Source organism: Anguilla rostrata, chromosome 7 (genome assembly GCF_018555375.3).
Source record: "Anguilla rostrata isolate EN2019 chromosome 7, ASM1855537v3, whole genome shotgun sequence".
Lineage (NCBI taxonomy): Eukaryota > Metazoa > Chordata > Actinopteri > Anguilliformes > Anguillidae > Anguilla > Anguilla rostrata.
Window position 1 is genome coordinate 50,688,508 of NC_057939.1, and position 20,936 is coordinate 50,709,443.

General features: G+C 43.4%; 1 protein-coding gene across 17 annotated transcripts in view; it reads left to right on the plus strand.

Moving 5' to 3' along the window:
* The window catches only part of LOC135259947 (adhesion G protein-coupled receptor L3-like), a 220,635-nt gene that overhangs the window by 93,455 nt on the left and 106,244 nt on the right, over nucleotides 1–20,936 (plus strand). For 12 of the 17 annotated variants that reach the window (XM_064344915.1, XM_064344917.1, XM_064344920.1 and 9 more), the window contains exon 5: nucleotides 19,565–19,684. In XM_064344915.1, the coding sequence (XP_064200985.1) occupies nucleotides 19,565–19,684 (120 nt within the window). The remainder of the gene's footprint in view (nucleotides 1–19,564; nucleotides 19,685–20,936) is intronic. The other 5 variants (XM_064344916.1, XM_064344932.1, XM_064344931.1 and 2 more) reach the window with 1 other exon arrangement.

Sequence of the window (20,936 nt, forward strand, 5' to 3'; positions counted from 1 at the left end):
TTTGGAAGCAGTAGTCAAGGATGTCTTTAGGTAATGTCACATGACCTGGATGCATCACATGAGCTGTCACGAGTCTCAAACGCGGTCACTCTCAAGGTCATGAAAGGTCATCCATTTGTAGATGGGAGGTAGCCAGTTAGCCACTCTTCAATACAGCCTCCATCCAAAGAGGGGATTCAGTGTAGTGGAGTTCCATATCCCCTCTGCTTGAAACTTTACTGTTTGAAACAACAAATTCCAATTTTGCACTTGGGCGATTTACGCAATGCAGACAGACTGGCATTTTCACGAGAAAACGCAATTTAGCAGATTTCATCAGTTGCAAAAGATGAAATACCATCGTCTAAGATGCATCTCAGTGAAGTCTCGAAAGGCCCGTACTGCAACATCATTGGCTTTTCCCATGTGTGTATTTTTAAATTATTTTTTGGATGAAATCACATCCATGTGATCTCTAAATGATAAATGAAACAGTAGAAGCATGCTACTTTTTTGGGAGAACCAGTTTCTGTATTTTCTCCCTGTTTTAGGCAAGTTCTCTGCTTGACTACCCCATTTTCAAATTGCTTAAGTAATACCTTAAGTTGCCTTCAACCTTTGATACAGAACTACAAATAAGTGCAGTAGGCAAGTGTATAGATATTATATGTACTTGAGACTGGAAAAGAAGCAATCCAACCCCAGTAGAATGATATAAGTACAATAAGAAGAAAAGCTTTCATGCTGAATTGTCTTCCATGCCACTGGAAACACCGTTTCCCTGTAGACTAATAAATACTTGCAGCGTGAGACTATTGCATCTGGAATTTAAACGTGATTGCCTGCACATACCGTCTTTCTCCGTTATGTAACATTCCTATAAGTTCCGAGAGCACTTTTACAAAGAGAGGAAACGAGAGGGATTGTATCTGCCTTTTTTTTCTGTCCCTGTCCCCGTGAACGTCATCGCTGAGCTGGATTTCGCCTTATCTTTGCTCGCGCCCTACATCCTTCTGCCTGAGAGGAATTTACAGAGTTAGCCTGGTCCATTAGCCGCCGTAAGCGCACCCAGACGATCCGACCTTGCGGGGTGCGGCAGAAGCTGAGGCTGAGGCGAGCTCTTCCAAAAAAAAAAAAAAAAAGCCACGAAACTTGCGGAATCATTTTGGAACGGCTTCCCCTGTGATTGATGTCCCAGGGCGGCAGTTAGAAGCTCAAGTCTCAAGGGTCCTGAAGCCAGCTATAAACGTGGCACAAAGAAGTCATCATCTGACATTATAGACTCCCCTTGGATTTTTAGCAGAGCACCCACACCCCCCCCCCCCCCCCTTCCCCCACCACCACCACCCACCTGCCAGATGTCAGGAACATTCTAAAGCGTTCTGTTCAGCACGCTCCGTCATTCCTTCTCGTGTCACGGAGCACAGGAAGTTCTGCCCCTGAACACGACGCAGAGGAGACGTAATGGAGAGGCCGGCCAGACGTCGTGTGTCAGTGGGATGGAAGACATTATGCCACCGGGCACCGTGCTTCACTTCTACGGGCTAAAACAGTGACAAAAGAGCTAATTCAGATCGGGGCAGGTCGTGCCGTGTCCCTGCTGGGGTACACTTCTCACAGTCTCACATTGGTCCTTTTCCTTGTGGGTTGTGACCTTATTTATTTATTTTCTTGTCTATTTATTTCTGTTTTTTCCGCCTCTGAACAGATAGGGGGAACTGTGAATCTGTTTGATGACCGCTGTGTCTGGCTAGGCTGCCGTGTCTGTTTGAGTTTGCCGGCTGAAGTTTTCTGAGGCAAAAGGACACTAGCTGGGAGAGGTGACAGCCTTCTTTTCAGCTCACCCTCCTGTGCATTCCCCAGCTATTCAGCTCATGCCCCGGCTCGGTGACAGACCTCTGATTCTCTTCACGCTAATTTGTGTCATTGCCTCAGCCAGTATTCATGCCTCTTTTCAGTTCCAAACTCTGAACCCCCCTAACCCCCCCCACCCCACCAAACCTACTATAGCATGCTCATACCAGAAATGTTTTAGCCTTTCACTGGTTGTCATGGACTTAAATTGAAATTTGTATGAAAAGAGGAGGATTTAACCACATCCATAAATAACATACAGGCTTTACAGTTTTTTTGTATTTGAAGTAATTAAAACATAATCCATTTCTGTCTATAATACTGTATATGAATTAAATATTTTTTTACCGGTAACTGTAGCACTGCTTAGTCTGTACAGGAAACTGAAAGCAGGCAACAGAGTCTTCTAGAACTCCATTGGTTTCAGTCACCAGTAGCGATTGTTACTTCAGCATTAGAATGTTCATTTAAGAACATTCTAATCACATATCTGTGATTTTACACCTTAAAGGGTTATAAATCCACAGTCATCCACTCTTACGCTGGCCTCAGCTAGGTCAGGCTGGGTGCTGGGAGAGGTTGTGGAAGGCCTTGTTTTATTCTTCGACCTCCTTGCTGATGTTGTCATGGGGACGCTCTCATCTCCTGTCTCCGAGCAGATGCAGTCTGTCAGTGTTTGTTCTGGAGTTTAGTTTTTCCCTGTGGGGGGGGGGTGGCTGTTTTGTGTGTGCAGGGAGGGGGGGAGGGGGAGGCGGGGGTGGGGGCTTTGGCGCGAGGAGACCCTGGTCCCAGTCAAACGGCGACTCAAGCTGTCACTCTAGGAAAGTTTCCAGTCAGTCCGCGGCTCCGAGATCCGTCTCGCATCCAGCGCTCATCCTGGCCCCGCCCCCCCCCAGTTCTTTATCTGCGGCTTAAGCGGGACACGGATCCCAGGCTGAAGGCCAGCTCCTCCGGGTGCTGTGCCTGGATTGGCCACTGGGGGCAGCGGTCCGGGCCCGTCCGCTCCCGAGGACGGCCGACGAGGCCGGTTTGCTCTTCTTCCTGGGGCCCAGAATCCCTTTGGGGGGGCGCGGCTCACGCGGTCGTCTCCTTGGCGATCCGTTCGGCGCTTCACCTGTCACTCAATTCGTTCTGCTCTTGTTGTCTCTGCAGAATAACTCAGCAGGTCCGGCTCGCACAGGTTCAGCTCAGGAACAGGACTGAACTGTCTGAAAGGCTAGGCACTAATGACATGTGCTCTGCTGCAGCTAGCATTAATGAATGGGAGAGAAGCTATGTTCCTGTCAGGGTGGCTGGTAAGGTCAGCCCATGATATCTGTGTAGGAGGAAACAGTAAATTAGGTGTAGTAGTGGACCAGTGCTTTTTCCCACGCAGGTTGTATATGTAGCATTCGAAAAACAATCCACACTGAAAAAAATCAAATAATAATAAAAATAGTAATACATTTTGTTAAAAATGAAATGGCCTGTGACTAATTTGAACCTGTGTATGTAACAGGTTTAACTACTAAAGAATAAAATGGGGAAAAGTCAGAGGTGTTTGATATAAATCAGCTGCGAGAGAAAAATCATTTTCCATTGGAGCCCAGAGATAGCAGGTGAATTTGTATGTCCTGCCATGAGTGCAGATTTAAAAATTTACAAGCAGGCGAGCTCGGAAACTGCATTGGGAATGTTGTTTTCCAATCAGCAAGAAGCAGCCATCCCCCATGCTCAAATTGATTGGCACTGGATGCATTTGTGCGAAGTAGCTCAACCGCCTTGTTGTAATTGTGATGGCACCTTTACATGTAAAAGTTAATGAGCTGTTTGACACGGATGGATTCATAATCATCACGCCTCACCAACAAGCCCTGTTTGTCAAGCTGACCTTTTAAATTTCTGCCCATAACCTTTTGAATGCTCCCACCCTCCTCTTTGGAACATAACCTGGACAGTATTTCATTGCCCCCGATGTAAGTCATTATGGTTGTGTTGATGTGTACTCGTAAACTTTATGGAATTACACGTAACGTTTTTATTTGATTTTCCATATATTCAGTCTTATTATCATTTAGTGGGATTTTTATTTATGCGTAATACGCATAGAATTCAAAGGGCCTTTTATGGGAAGCAATGAAATACATTTCATAAACAAAACCTTTTTTTCTAGTGAATTTCAGGAGCCTATTGTTTGTTTATCTAAGGGGAGATATTACTTTTATGATTGCCCTGACATGTTTTCTGGCCCTAAATCTCCAAAACGTATTTCTGACAGGAAATATTAAACGTGTGAGCTTCAAATGCCGAAAGGGGCTTTACTGCAGGGTTATTATTTCAAAAGAATGAAATATTTGCAACGGTCTCTTTTCCACCAGTGGCTGTATCTGGAAAAGCTCTCACTCACCATGATCTCCATGAGTTTGGGCATTATGGCACGGGCCAGAGCTAATCAAATCTGGCCCTCGAGGCCAGTAGCGCTGCTGGTTTTCTTAATTGATTAATATGATTGGTTGCCCAGAGATTCCACTCACCTGGAGTTCCAGGGCTAAATTAGTCCCTGATTGGACGGGAAGAATGGCAATCAGAAGAAAATTTAGAACTGACCTTGAGGGCCAGATTTGAGTACTGTTGGCTTGGGATACGTACTTTAGCGCAGTACTTGGTCTTTGTCCTGCCAGTAGTAGCGTGAATTAAAGTTAGCGGCGGTCTCCCTGGGCAACTGCCTCTTTGGCTCCTCCCAGAATGTAGCCAGGGAGAAATTCACCTCTCTGCTGATTGGTTTGTGCTATCTTCCAGTGCTCCCTACACAGGCTTGGTGGAACAACTGTGAACCAATAGACACCTTTATTCATTACAAATTAAAAGGGGGTGGAAGTTTTTTTAGTTTTTTTTTTTTGTAAATGAAGAATATGCTTTTATAATATTTGTTATGTTGTGTATATGTAATATAGGTATATGTTAGAATCAGTGTGACTTTTAGAAAAGTGATTAAAAAAATACAATTTTTTTAAAATCACACAGATTTAAAAAAAAAAAAAATTGTAGGCCTAAGATCAACATGTAATACGGTACGGACTGAATTATTAATATGTATGCATTAGTGCAGCTTATCTTCGTACAGAAGATAAGAGATAACTGATGATCTTCTGGGAGTGTAATGTGGCAGTTGCTACTATAATCTGGGTCATGTGACCAATGCGATTGTTTATCCTGTAATGAACTACCCCGCTCACCTGCTTCCAGAGTTCTCTCAGTAGAGTCGTTCTTCCTCGTGTGAAGGGCTCTGACAAAGGCCTAATGGGACACGTCATCTGTTTTCGGATGCCGTTATGCGCAAGCCCATTGGGACTCAATGGGGCACGCCATCTGTGGGTTTTTGAATGGGGTGCGCAGGTTGGTGATGAAACAGACGGAGAATGCTGGCGGAATTATGCAGGTGTTCAGCAATCAAGGCCCTGGGCAAAATAATTTAGAGTAAAATGAAAATATTTTCAAATTAAACGTGGTCACCCTGCATTCCAGGCATTCTGTTTAATTATGAATAGTTGCTATCGCCTAGGCGACTGTACTCACTGACATGTGTAATAAGTTGGATATAATGACGTATACTCTAAGTGGGAAAATAGAGGGATAGAAAGTTTTTAGATGCGTCATAGTTTTTAAAAAGAACCCGCTGACAGGCCTTATTGGGGGAAGTGAGTCGACAGGACATCTCCAGTCATGTGACACGTATGTCTGCACAGCTCTGAGCAGCAAAGCAGCGTCAGAATGCTTTTGCTTCAGAGCTGAATTAGGCGGTGGGGTGGGTGGGGTCTGGTGTGGTTGGGGGGGGCACACGGGACCCTCCGAGCGTGACCATTGGCCCCCGCTCGCTGCTGTAATTACAGGTCCCGCCCCAGAGAGGAATTCCACACTCCTCAGTACACCTTCTCTCCAGTCTCGTATGTCATGGGGTACTTTGAGCAAAGTGGGATGCCTCCCTTGACTTTTTTTTTTGCCACTGATTAATATTACAAAATAAAATTGGAGAAAAAGCGATTTATATGCTTGTAGTGTTGACATGTTTGTCCCATAGTGGTCACAAACGAAAATGGAAAGAAATGGAAATGTAAAGAGAAGGCTGATGTGCAATGTGTCTGTCTCACATCCTGCTGAAAACAAGGTTAGCGTCCACTCCAGTTCTGACAATCCTGGAAACCTGGAATCCCGGTGCCCAGAGATAGTCGAGAGTTTGTCTGTCCATGCATGGGAAACGCTGTCTGTCCAATTCACTGTCATTTCTCAGCAGCAGGGAGCTATTAGCTCCATTTTTTAGTGCAATTTAATGAGTGTTCTGTGGGGAGAAGTACACATTCTGGTTGGATTGTTCATTGAAAAGGCGAGTGGAGCTTCGGGAGTGCCTATGTGCGAACTCTGAAAATGTCGCAGCAGATTGTGAGCTATTAAGCTAAGGTGTCAGACTGGTTGCTCGCTACATGTAGCACGTGTGAAAGTGTCTCAGTCCCAGTCGCCTTCACACAGCCTAGGAACAACCGGGGTTTAAATTTTTATTTTTTAAATTAATTATAAATAAAATAAAAAAATAAAAAAATAAAAAATCCCCACAGTTTGTAGATTTCCACTAGAAACTTGTGCTTGTGTATTATTGTTTTGTGTTACATAATGCAGGATGTATGCTTGAGTCGGAGCTGTCTATCACTGTGGAGGGGCTATCTGAGGGTCACCTATCCTCTCTCTACCATCAGCCATCTACAGCCTGAGATATATCTGCCTTGAGACAAGTGACAATTATGTGACTGAATCCAGGACAGACTGAGGGTATTGCAAAGCTGCGCTTCTGTGAGAACCTCTGAATAGTTGCACTGGTTCTTGCGGTTCATTTCACCAGTATTATGTACGATAATGCTTGGCTGTCAGAGGAAACGCATGTAGTAATTTGTTACCTACAAATATCTGAGATTGGTGCCCATCTCCATGTGTTTCAACAGCGTACCGAATGTGTCAACAAGAGTGGTTAAATTTTTGCAACAAATGAATATGCTTTAACTGGTGTCATTGGCAGTAGCATTAATAATACTTTTATTCCGATAATGATGTTGGGTATAATTTTAAGGAGATTTACCCCATGTTAGGAACCCTGTAGCAATATCGCAATTTTTGTTTGAAAAATTGTTTGCTGCTGCTCAGTCAGGAGCTATTCTTCCTTATGAGTCATAGTGGCTGTTTTCTCAGCCAATCAGCAAGCAGTCGAGGCTGCATCGTGTTTTCTCCTTTCTTCCATTATGCAGTTGAAGATTTCCGCGGTGTGCGCAGCGTCTCATTTCCCCGCTCTGGGTTCCTTCCCCCCCTCCTCTGCACGTCTCCAGAGATGCGCCGAAATTCGAAAAAAGACGCTCAGTCGAGCGCCTCAGACGGGCCCATCGGTTCCGACGGGACGCCGTCACCGCGCGGGGTTTCGCGTTTGAAGCATTTTGTCGCCTCAGACGGCGCGAGAAAGACCACATTTTTCCTCCACAGTCCCCCAGGCATCCCCCTCGCCTCCCTGCCAGCCAATTTGTCTGCCACACATGTGCATAAGACTGTATTACACTTTCGCCTACAGTAAAGCTTAGTCGCGAACAACCGTCAGTCGATAGGACATTCTGTAACATGCAGGCAACTTTTTCACAGTACATAATCAGTAAGAGCAGTCTATAGAAGTGAGCATGATACAGAGAATGATACGACTGCAACGTCAAGATGGAGATACAAGTGCAAAATGAAATTGCTAGAAGGTCAAGATACAAGTGCCACATGAACGTGATACTAAATCGGGAGTGTAGCCCTGCAGAGGAGGAGTGTTAATAGTTAGCCAATATACTGTATGTGCGTCTTCAGGCCATGACGGAGAACGGGGAACTGACAGAGCGGTTCGTAGGGGAACGGGGAGTTCTTTTCACCACGCGCTTGTCGAGTCAAAATAGAATTATTCTATTTGTCCCAGGCTTCAAGAAGGCACCCTTTCTCGCCTGTTCAATAAGGCTTCTTCGAATGAACAGTGAATGAATGAAATAACAGCTGCGAGACTAGCGGTACATCGGGTTCCACCAGCCTCGTCTTCCGTTGAGTTCCTCCCTCACAGGGCGTTGTTTATGAGATTCACACTTTGGACACACTAAATTAAGATGTTCCATCATGGTCAGTAAATTACATTTTTCCCCCCCAAAGTGGTTATGTGCGAATCCCCATGAGTACATTGATGTCATGAGGCTTGCGAATTCCATCATTGAATAGCTTTTAATCCCCGCCATAAATCCTGCCAGACAACCCAGGAAGGCTTTAGATAATTTTATGGCTGCCAGTACAGATGCTGTTTGTTAGTTTATCAATATCTGGTTTGCTATTAGATAGGACTGTTATTTATAGTCCTCATTCTTTTGCATTAAAAAGAATGCGTGGTGACGGAGGTGTCACAAGGGATTCATTTGTCTCCCAGCACAGAATACATAATTCCCCAAACCAATCTTACCTAGCCAAAGCTTCTGCGTATGAATTACATTTGAGATAAGCAAGTTATTCCACACAGAAATAGATACCATCGGTTTGTATTTACTGAAAAACAGAATTAAATCCTAAGCACTAATGATACATGATTTTGAATGTGGAGTGGTAGGCATGCCATAGATATAAATATAGATTGTTTATTAGCATCAGAATCAGGTTTTTAATTTTCCTTCTATGAATTATGACACAGTGTTCAAGGCTAGAGGGGAAAATACTGTTCTGCACAGAGTGATCTCTTTTTTATAAAATCTTTGGGGACTGTGTATCTTGGAGTAAAAGACCACTGCGGCCATGTTTTGGAGGACTGTAGCCAAGGAATGCAGTGTTGTGGTAGGAATCAAAAAGAAAGTGCTGGAAGCGATCTCCAGAATTGGACATTAGGGTTTCCATGGTTACGTAAAATGGAAATGAAATAGCTGAGCTTAAGGGCTACCCAGACCCTGCGTGTGTGCATGTGCGTGCGTGTGTGTGTGTGTGTGTGTGTGTGTGTGTGTTTAGTTCAGTGAAGTATTAGAGATTTCACTGTGCGGTCGTGTCTTTCTCAGGATTTATTTATTTATTTTTTTGTCTCTTAAGAAGCTGTTTTGTCCAAGGCAGATGTACTGGAGATGCCATTCAGTTCTTTTCTTTTGTGTTGCTATGCCATGCATGTGTCCACATAAGCTTTTTAAGCACACTTCTGACTCTTAGTGGGGGCTCCCATTGCTCTGTACGCGTAACAAATGAGACTTGATGCCATGAAAGGCTCAGGCGATTTATTTATTTTTCTCTCCTCATTGGGGGTGTCGCCATTTTTATCTGCGCTAGGATCTGAAATTCATGAGCTTCGTCTTGGCCTGTCAGCACAACAGGCGTGACTCAAGAATGTAACGTGTTTAGTGCTTCCAGAGAAGGTCACTGCAATCAATGGAGTGTATGTGCTAAAGTAATCCTCTTAGTTTCACCGTTCTTTTCAAACACCAAAGAACCGAGCATTAGCTCAAGCTCGGGCACACAAACACGGGCACACATACACACACAGAAGCATTTTTAATAAGCTACATTAAGACCCTCAGTCTTTCAAAAAAAAAAAAAAAAGGACCCCACTAGTTACGTTGACAATGTTTAAAGGAAGCGACTTGTAATGATTCCATTCTGACAGACAGCCTCCATCTGTCTTAGTGTCTGCATATGGGCACTGGTTTCTATAGTACACGTCAATGTTAGCGCATTATATTTTCTCTCATCAATATGAAAAACAACATTTATTAATGATCGGATGGAAAATGCGTAATTTATTCCAGAAAGTTCCGGAGTCACAAATGCTCCCTGTGTTTTAGAGACAGTGTTTCCTGTCCACCCCAAAACCACTTGCTTATAGCAGAAATGCTGTCCCCCATGTGGAGGTGCATACAAATGGTCTTCAGGCTACGGATGATTATCTCTGTGTTCTAGAACATTGATGTCACAGATTCTGCCTCGCGTTGCCGGGCGATGGGTGGCTACATATCCTGGGATTGGCCAACGTGCCGCACAGTCAACCTGGGCCAGTTTACAATAGAGGCGACGCCTCAGAATCACTCTCTGTCTGTGGTAATGCGGCTGTGATGTTTAATACCGATTTCACAGTGTCCACAGTGATCGTGAGACACTAACAGTGCTGCCTCTGCACCCGTTGATCTCCCACTGGATTACACTGGTGTATTATGGGAACAAAATGAATCGCATTTAAAATGGCAGAAGCATTCCGTGATTAAAATGAAAGAAGCAAAAGCAAATTCTTGATGCCTGGCTCTGAATACAGACAGAGGTACACATCGAGGAGGCAAGACTCAGGGCCATTTATTCAATTAAGAAAGAAAAAAAAGATAAATAAATAAATGAATGAATAAATACAGAAAATAAATAAGAGAACTTCAAGTAGCAAGAGCAATTTTCAATATCACCCATGCTTGTTATGCGTTTTGCCTGTATTTTTTTAATTGCAGCTGTGGGATTGTGGGTATTAAAGTAAAGAGTTCACATTAGACACTTTGGAGGTTTTTTCTCACACCCGTATCCATTTTAGCTGTCTCTTTCAACATCCCCGTTTTAGTGAGCGTCTAGCTTTCCCAGCACTGTGGTTTATTTACGCTAAACAAAAACATCTGGATGGCATTAGCTAATGACATATTTAATTTCACTGATTATATAAACTGATATATCATGTTCCACGTGAACAACACCACAGTTGCGCACACTCATAATATCTGAGACACAAAAATGTAACGTTCTTTAACTAATCCGCTGTGTGTAGAGGCCATCGGGAGCCAGTGCTGTAGTTCATAAATGGCTTAGTGCCCTTCCTGAGCTGCATATGATGGTGCTGTGAGGGGTGGAAGATTCTTTTTTTATTTTTTTGTCTGGCTGACTGGTTCCAGGCCCCCAAGGGCCTACCCGTGCTGTACTTGTTGGTCCTCTCTGGTAAGCCTCTCTTTTCAAAATTGCCTAGCGTTACGGAACTGTGGCAACAGGGTGTGTGGGACGGCCTCCTTAAAGTTGTTTAACTATGCAGAGAAGGTTACTTCTGTGCCCTTTGCCATTGCCATTCGAGTGAGAATTTCATACTGAGGCTCGAAGAGGTGTTAAAATACAGTGAGAGAGAGAGGGGGGGGGGGGCTCTGCTAGGCCGGAAGATTGGCCATTTAATATAAAGGTGAGCCATTAGCCAATGAAAGGAACCGTCTGTCTTTGAAGTCACATTTTGCCATTGTTCAGCCATCCATTTCTGTACATTTTCATGTATAAATACACAGTGTTGGCTGTTATTAGTTTTGTCATCTGAAGAGGATATTTTCTTATCTCATCTCACACTTCAAAGCACTCCAAACACATAAAACTGTGGACCTCTACTTTAACGTTCGTTTTAAGCATTTGATGTGTGTGCTAGTATATGCACACACACACACGCGCACACACATGCATACACACACACGCACACACACAGACACAAATACTGTATGCGTGTCCTTTTTTATTGTAATTGCATCCCCTTTGGCTACATTTGTAATGAATAAGGGGGGAAAAAAAATATTAATCTCAATGTTCCGGTCATTGAAATATTTCATTTTGCTGACATAAACTATGTTCCACTTGACCCTCATCCGTGAGCTACACTCACTCGTAATATCTGGGACATGTAGTTTTTACATTCTTAACCTAATCCTCTCTGTGGAGGGGCATTCCACAGCCTGCGCTGTAGTTCATAAATGGCTTTGCGCTCTCAGAGTTGCGTGCGATGTGTGCTGCGAGAGGTGATTAAACCAAGCATTATTCAATGCCTCTGGTCTTAGCTTGTGACTAGTTTACCTGTGAGCACTGAGAGAGAACCGTGTGTACACTGAATTGCAAGCGTGACCCCACTGGCTAGACATTCCATAAAAAATAAAGTACTAAAAAAATAAATAAATACAAGACTTCTCAATGGGAATGTCTTGTGAAATCAAATATAAATACGCATTTATGAGAGGAACTGTTGGGGCTGTTCTGCATTTGTTTCATCCATCATCACAACAGAGTCAGACCCAGTTAAAGGCCTTTATTCCCGAAAGCTGTCGTCATTCTTCAGCGTACAAAGTGCCCCATTCATCTAAACATACCAGCCAACGCTCATGCCTGTCAGTTGAATTGACCACAGTGTTCTGGATTCGCGCCACGTTCCTATGGAATTGTGATTTAACGGCGAATAATTCAGCCGGACGCTCGGGCGAACAAAGAAGCCGTCTTCTCGCGTTCTCACCTCTTCCTTGTGGCCGAGAGTCGTGGCTCCGGTTGAGTGTGACTGTTAAAAAGAGGATGAGAGGGAGCTTATCTCTGGAACAAAGTGCATAAAATAAAATAGACGAAATGCCAGGACCGGCCCGTGTGTGTGTGTGTGTGTGTGTGTGTGTGTGAGCGTAATCTTTTCCACAACCTGGTCCTGACAATGGCGGCACGGCCAGATGCAAAACACAGCTTGAGGAGGATTATTTCCACGGCCACGAAATTCCGCCTCGTGGTATTTGGAAGTTCGCGTCCGTGTAATCTCACGGAAAAAGGCTGTGTGCATGTTTTGAACCTCGCTAAGCTAGCACAACTTTTTTTCCCCCCTCCCCCCACATCTTCCCTCAACTTTTTTAAATCCGTCTACTCGGGAGAAAACAGGATGTAGCGTACGATGAAGTGTAAGGGAAGTTTTACGAAGGCTACATTCTGACTGCAGCTGAACGTTCATTTCCGATGTGTTCAGCTGTTTCTAGAACAGTGTGAACAGAGCTGTGTGTTTGCATGTTTTCAATTCCAACTGAAATTTCCAATGGAAATGAACAGCCACATTAGCCAATTAGCATGCGCATTAACAAAATTGCTCAGGCCGCGCGTGCGTTTAGTATGGTGGCGTGTCCTTGATCAAAAACGTGATTGGTGCAGAAGAGCATACCCTGCCAAAACCGGAGGTAACATCCCTGAAGCGATTTTTACTTCGCTCTCAATGTGACAGGTTAAGTGTTGGAAAGAAGCAGGCGGAACAACAAGGATGTGGCATGTCAGTGGAGAAACACGCACATTTCAGGATATCGGATATGAGTCACTTTCTAAAACCGATATGAACAGCCAGGCAAAAAAAATAAAATAAATGAAACTGGATCCGAGCAACAAAAAAAACTTAACCAAAAGAAAGTTTTGATAGCCAGGAAGAAAATATTTTTTCAAACTGTACTTGAATATGGATCCCTACACAAATTAATTTAAGCTGAACCACACTTGTGTTTTTTGTCTGTCCAATTTCCTGTGTTTATTTTATTATCACGTTTTAAATGATAAGAGGCTTGGACCCTGTGTGGTCACAAGCGGATAAAATGCCTGCGAACACTTATGATTGTTGAGATGATTCAGTGGACACACACAAGTGCACGTTTTCAAGCCATAACAGATGCTTACATAACAACTGCATAGAATTTCCATGATCAGATTCACCCTCAAAACGATAGTTTAGCCTCTTCAACTGTGAGCCTCGCATTGATACAATTTAACAGACTGCTTATGGGTCCTTTCCGGTTGAATACGTGCATTTGGAAATGAAACCTTATTGTTTTATGCCCATTTTGCCGTTAGTTCAAATCAAATTTCCTGAGGTGGGAACCCGAAGTGCCGTTCTAATATTGTTTGCGTATTCCCGGCCTTGCACTTGTGCAGATTGAGGCCACTTCGGGGAACGAGAGGCATGCCGAGTGTTTCGCCATGGAAACCCAGCAATTTTGAAATGCACATTATAGCATTTAGCCAACACTCTTACCCGGACTGACTTGCGCAGATTACATGTTTACATGCGACCTATTTATACGGCTGGATATTTTTTTACAGAAGCGATTCATGTTAAGTATCGGGCTGAAAGTTACAATGGCAGCACCTTAGCTGGGATTCAAACCTGCAAGCTCTGAGTTACAGCACCAGCCATTATACTACACTTGAGCTCAAAATACCGACTATTTATGATCGCCGGCAATGGGGGGGGGGGGGGGGAGGGGGAAGATGGAGGGGCCTGGCGGTGGCGGGCTGGTGCTTTTGGGACTGGTGCTTATTTGAAGTGGTCATGCAGATTTAAGGCTTTCCGTGCCAACAGAGAGAAGGAGGGAAAATCAGAAAGATGGATGCTTTGCAATACAGCTGCGAAGGATAATGAATTGAGTCTACTCTCAACTGTAAGGCCATTACAGAGGACTAATGGGTCCCCATAGAGAAACCTGGGTATTGACCTGCCTGTCAGTCAGCCCCACCATCTCTTTAGCATGGGCAGCGCGCTCCGCGTTCGTTCAGTGCTCATTTATATGACCCTTACCGGTATCGTGGCTGCTGGGCTTTTCTCTGCGTGACGTGCTCTACCTGGCATGTACCGCTCGCAGACCTACCGCTGTTTCGGGTTTTTTTGTTTTTTTTGGTTTGTTTATCAGGCTGACAGAAATGTTCGGCTCGCGGCCAGCGCACACACACACACACATACATACAGACTCACACACACACACACAGTCACAAACACACACAGACACACGCACACACACATACATACAGACTCACACACCCACACATGCACACACATACACACACACGCATACATACAGACTCACTCACACACACACACGCACACACAGACACAGGCGCACAGATACACACACACGCACACACATTCACAAACACACACACACACATACACACACACACATACACAGACGCACAGACACGCACACACTCGCACACACACACGCACACAGGAGAGATGGGGGATACCGGGATGCTTGCTTAGTTAAATATGTTAAATGCTGTTCCCTTTTCTGGGGGGGATGGTGGGGGGTGCGGCTGGCAGATTCTCTCTCTCTCAGAGAACACCGGCGAGGACTTGGTGGAGCGCACGCTGCGAGATGTGGCCAGTCTAATTAGTCGGTGGCACAGGCATCGGGGCCCATAAATCTCGATCTCGTTAAGAGCTCCTTTCGCTGTTCCCCGACACCCGCGCCGTTGCCAGGCGCCCGCGCAGCGGGGACGGCCCTTATATTGTTTTTGGGATAAGCGGTGATTACCTTTCTGCTTACACGGTTCCCTCACCGGCGTGGCGGGTACCGCCGTTCCCGGCTCTTTGTGCCCCGGGACCTAATCTGCCCGGGGGGTGACAAATGACAGACCGGGCCCCCTAGACCCCACCCCCCCCGCCTCCAAATCGGAAAAAATTACGAGCCAGAGAAACTGGCGAGCGTCGACATAAAAGTGGCCCGTCTGACTGACTGCGGCAGGTTAATACCAATATCCGTCATTTCTGAGGTATTACCGCTGGTCCGAGGAGACGGATGGAAAAACCTGTAAAAATTAACACATTTGGCGCGCCTCGTGGAGGAAAAAAAAAAAAAAAAGCGAGTGAGCGAGCGAGCGAACGCACATGTAAATGTCATCTTGACAGTTTTATGCCGGAGATAAAGTTTAAAGAAATGTTGAAATGAAACAAGATATTACCGCTAAACCCGGGAGGTAAAATCAATTGCGTTATCCGTGTCTGGGTTTATCGGTATTTTTAAGACATTGGTCCAGGGAATTCATTGTCGTTTATAAACTTCAGTATGCTGTGGCCATGATATGATTAGAGGGTCTGTGGATTACTGTAGACATTGATGCCTATTTATTATCCCCAGTGCTGCGTGGTCTAATTTGGGAATATATATCTGATGAAAATCACATGTTCAAAGAAATGCACTAGGACGGGGTTTAAATGCAGAGACCAAACATAGCTGTATCAGGACTAACTCAAACTTGAATTACCTTGTGTTACTCTTTAAGGTCTTTGACCTGGCTAATTTAGTTCTAGCAAACATGTCTGAAATAATGATGTCGAGACCTTGAGTGCAAACTGTCTTTACCGCTGATTTGGTTGTGTATCATTAATCTGGCAGCTGAAAATATAACCGTTTTCCTCACAATGTTGCGTTGTTTTTGAACATAGATCATGCCGCAAGAAATATTGGTGGTGATGAAATACGTATACATTCATTATTTTAAACCTGAATAGACATATTCAACCTCGTATTCAGGTTGACTTCTTGTAGAATGAATGTAAATCCTGCATTTTTTATGGGAGTGAATGCTGTGAATGTAGCTCAAGATAAACAGTAAGCCATGGATTACGTAAATGTAATCTTCGTCATGCAGCGGTGCATAGCTTTATGTCATTCATCCATAGCTTTTACAAGGCAGTGTGTATATTCATATGTGTGTGTGCGTGCATGCAGATGAGCGCTCGCTGCACACGACAATTTCCTCGTTCCTCGTTTTAATGATGTTAACCTTTAAATATCGCTGTCTCTGGGCATTAATGCAGCCCCCCCCCAATTCAAACACCCTATTAAATATCCAGATCTTTTAATCCATAAGTCCTGGTGTCTTGTGTGATTGCCTCAGAAGCAGTCGACGGTTCATGAGGGTTCATATTTATTGTAGAAAGAGACAAAATGTAAACAAGGGCAGTATTGGTTGTTGATGTAATTTGTGAGAAAGGAAAGAGGAAGGAAGGTCAAAATAATGAAGCGTGATTATTCATGAGCAACATTTATAAATTTTGTTGGCTTATTTATTGATGGTCAATAAAAGTTTGAACAGTGACAGCCCTGACAATTATTTATTGCGTTTATATTTGAGATAATATGAGGACGAGCCTCACAGTAAGGAAGGGTGTGTAATCTCCTGCTGTTTCATAGACCTGAGCCTGCGTATGACTGACATTTACGCCGTTGAACTTAACTCTTCAGATAATCGGCAGGCGTTGGAGCCGTGTTTGACATAGGTGCTCTGTTTCCTCTAGTGGTGAGTGACTGATGTAGTTGTCCTGATCCTATAAAACTTAGATGTTGATGGAAATTCTCTTTCATCTGGTTAGACCCCGGTTAAACTGAGAGGGTCCTTCGCCTTCCTTCGCAACGATATCGATTATTTCTCGCCGGGATCAATGTTAATTAAAATGTAAAGGAGCCTTTTAATTGTACTGTATGAATCACTGTGTCAGTTTCCTGTGACCTTGTCTGACTTGTATTGTAAAGACCAGCGCTAATAAATAAGTACATTAAAACAGTCAGAGAGCTGCTGTGCAGTAAGATTTGACAGGTCAGTGTTGAAATGTTTGCTTAATGTATTTACATACAGATAGTGTTGTATTCAATTCAGTTCAGAGACACTGTCACAAAGCCGGTTTACAGTGGAAATGCAAAAAAAAAAAAAAAAAAATGGGCAGAAAACCAATCATGAACTGTAAGTGCATTAAAAATTAGGCTGGCAAATCAAATGGAATATGTAAGCGTGATAAAGCTTTAGTCTCTCTTATTAGAAAACATAGCATGACTGCTAAACACTCATGGAGAGACTTGCAAATTGGAGGGAAATAACTATAGCAACACAATACGCATGAAAACCAGTATATTTAACAGTAATATTTTTTTAAAATAAATGGGCAGTGGTTAGCACTGCCGCCTCACACCTAGACCGTCCCACATTCAAATCGTGGCCGGGGCCTTTCTGTGTGGAGTTTGCATGCTCTCCCCATGTTGGCTTGGAGCTCTTCCAGGTACTCCGTTTTCTTCCCACAGTCCAAAGACACCCAGGTTAGGCTAGTTGGAGACCTTAAATTGCCCATAGATATGTGGTATGTGTGTGTAAGTGAACGGTGTGTGCACTGCAGTGGATTGGTGATCTGTCCAGGATGTATTTCTGCCTCTTGCCCAATGCATGCTGGGATAGGCTCCAGCCTTCCAACCCAGGAATAAGCAGGTTAGATAGTGGATGGATGAATGTATGTATGTAGGGCTTTTAATTCCAGTATGGCCAGCAAATTTGGGATCAGAATTTTGCACATTATCCATGTCAGTCATGCAGGTCCCTCTGGTGATGCATGGTCACTATTTGGCATCTGATTACTTTCAGCTTTTTTGTGGGGGGGGGGTTGCAGGCTTTTAATTAAATGATTAAACACAAGAATAGGGGGCCTGACTAGAGGAACATAATTGGGCAGGACAGCAAGGGTGGGAATATATCACCGTTGGTCAAGGAAGAGCTTCAGTATCGGGTCTCAGTTGAGACCAATATTATTGCACCATTGAGCACGGTAGAGTTGACCTTTATTCACTAAATATCCAAGCAGTATAAATGGATAATGTGAGAACTTGTAAGCTATGGGTTTTTGAAGAAACTAATGAATAATATAAATAAACACCAGGGCTAATGACCTAAAATGCCATGGGATATGTGATGATGATCACAGTGCTTCATTTTCATAATTTAATCTTTTAGCGATTACATTACAGCTTCCACAGAAGTGTCCCCAACCAGAAGGGGTATTTTCTCCTTTTTTTTTTTTTTTGGTCTGGTCCAGGCTGGTTTGCCAGACTTCTTAATTTATTAGGTCTTTCTCCTTCTTGTGTACTGACCAATCACGGCTCTGCTTAGCTTCGGTCATTTGATAAGGTGAAGGCAAGGTTGGTTAGTATGGCTTCCGGCCAAGTTCTAAGCAGCTCGTCCAAATCCATGGCATCTGAACTACAGTTTCTGGTGGCTCATTCGATTTCATAGGCACCAGTTGTACACTGTTTACTTTAATATATCCTCAATCAATTACTACGCATTGTTAACCAAGCAATCAAATATACTAGACTGTGGTTAATCAAGATTATCGTCAAAAACAAAATGAAGTGCTGAAATCCAATTACATTAGCAGTCCAGGGGAGACCTCTTTAGTAATAGAAATTAATCACCATTCACGCTTGAGTGATTCTGTGGTCTGTTGACTGTGTGTTGACGTTTCAGATCTGCCTACATGTCATTGAGTACTGGTTGAGCTGTAACCAAAGAGAACTTTTATATGTAGTTCATTGAGGTTTTGTTTGTTTGGAAAAGGTAGGTTTGTCATTTCTGTGAACAGAAATGATGACAGTTACTCATCCACTGCATATATATATATATATATATATACACACACACACAGTAAATATAGTATTTCAGTAAGTAAGTGCATTGAACAGCTCTGTTGAATATAGTTCTGACAGCCTAAAAAGTTTAATAAAATCGTATGTAGGTCTAAAATAATAAATAAAAGATGATTGAGTCCGTTTAATGAAATCCGCACTGTATGCTGTAGAAGGCTTCAGGCCATCCTTTGTGCCAGTATTGTAATTATGGTCTTAATGCGAGCAGCACTGGACCCCACTTGCATTAAGATTGATTTTTTTTTTCTCTTCAGGGACAATGCGCTCTTCGCTGTAGTCGCCATGGAAAAACAGCGAGTTTGGCCCGAGAATGAACCGTTTTTATACGTCTATTTTTTTTTATAGCCCGGGTGCTTTGTCTCATGAGTTCCACATCGTTTTATCTTGTTCTGAGGCATCGTTGTATATTGGTATTGTTTTGTGCCGGTGGAGATGTGCTTTTATGAAAATTTGCTGGCGCTGGTTGCATTATGGTTAGGGAACTGGGCTTATAACTCAAAGGTTAAGGGTTAGAAATCCCAGGTGGGGCTCTACTATTTTACCTTGAGCAAGGTACATCAATACTTAAATGGTGCCTGAAAACACATACCGTTTTTTAATACCCAGCAGATATCTGGCTGTGTTCATGGATTGTATTTAAGCCGTGCAGGTTGCTCTGGGTTACACGCTCTGCTAAATTAAATGAATTTGTTTATTCGCAGGTGCAATAACAGGACTCAGTGCGCTGTAGTCGTGGGATCGGACGTCTTTCCGGACCCTTGCCCAGGAACGTTCAAGTACTTGGAGGTCCAATACGAATGCGTCCCGTACAGTAAGTACCTCTCTTTGCTACAATTCAGAACTATTGTTTGCAGAATACATTGGCTACAACTGTGGAATTTATTTTGGATCTTAAATGCTATATATTTGAGACTGTTTTTCAAGTTTATTTCTTATTTAATCTATTTGCATTTGGAGTAATTGATTAATAGCATGCATTATCTTATATCGTGTATTTGAAATGCCAAATTATCAGCATTAGACCAATGATAATTAATTAGATTGTTCAAGGCGAAATTGGTTTCTCTAGAATTGGTAAGCAGAAGCTGTGAAAACGCATCGCAAGGCATCACAGGTGATGCATGTAGAATAATGTAGTTTAAATAAAAGTACACTGTGTGTATTATAAGTACATTGGGCGTTCAAACTGTCAGAAACATAAAATATTTGGAGTAACTGCACCATATTCAACCATATTCTGAATATAATATATCGAGTCTTTTGTGTGCATTTTCCAGGACTTCACAGTGCTATTTCCCTTTCAGCTATTTGAGAACACATTTCAGCGGAGATTCACTAAATCGTTTGTATTCCTGAGAGGCCCAGTATGTCCACCATTTGTTCTCACATCCAACTTTTTCCCTGTGTTTTTGTAAGCTTGTTTCATCCCTTTATTTTAATGCGCAAAGGCAAATCATTTTCAGAAGCAGAGGCCTGTTGTATTCATGTATGTAGTTTATTTTTATCTATTTTTTTTTATTCTAATGCACATATTTTGAAGCTTCATAACATACGAGCTGAGTCTGTTGGGAGTTTAGTGTAAACGCCAATCTTAAATGTCCCAAGTGTCTGCTCTTCAGCATTTCCCATGATTTCCGGTCCCTGTGTGCTGCGTGCACGTCCTGTGGTGTCCTGTCCCGAAAAATAAAACGATAAAACCACGCGCCTCGACGCCACTCTGTCCCGTACCGCTGGGAATCGCGCGGGTCCCACGGAGAGTCTGTCACAAAGTCACAAAGTGAGATCCAGACACCCTCGCATGACTGTATTAATATTTCGACAGGAATATTCGCGGAGCTCAGAATGATTAACGTTAGCACATGCTGGGACATTTAGACATTATAAACTCGCAGAAAGTCGGTGTGCTAGCACTGCACCGATGGATACGGCCACTGCGTGGAGGGCCGGTGGCGGGTGATTGCATTTCTGAGCTGGAGTGCTATCATTGTTTCCTATAAACTGCGCGAGGTCACGGTGTTATTATGGCACTCAAGTGATTGCTCAACGGCACCGGAGAATGACCTTCTGCTGCTA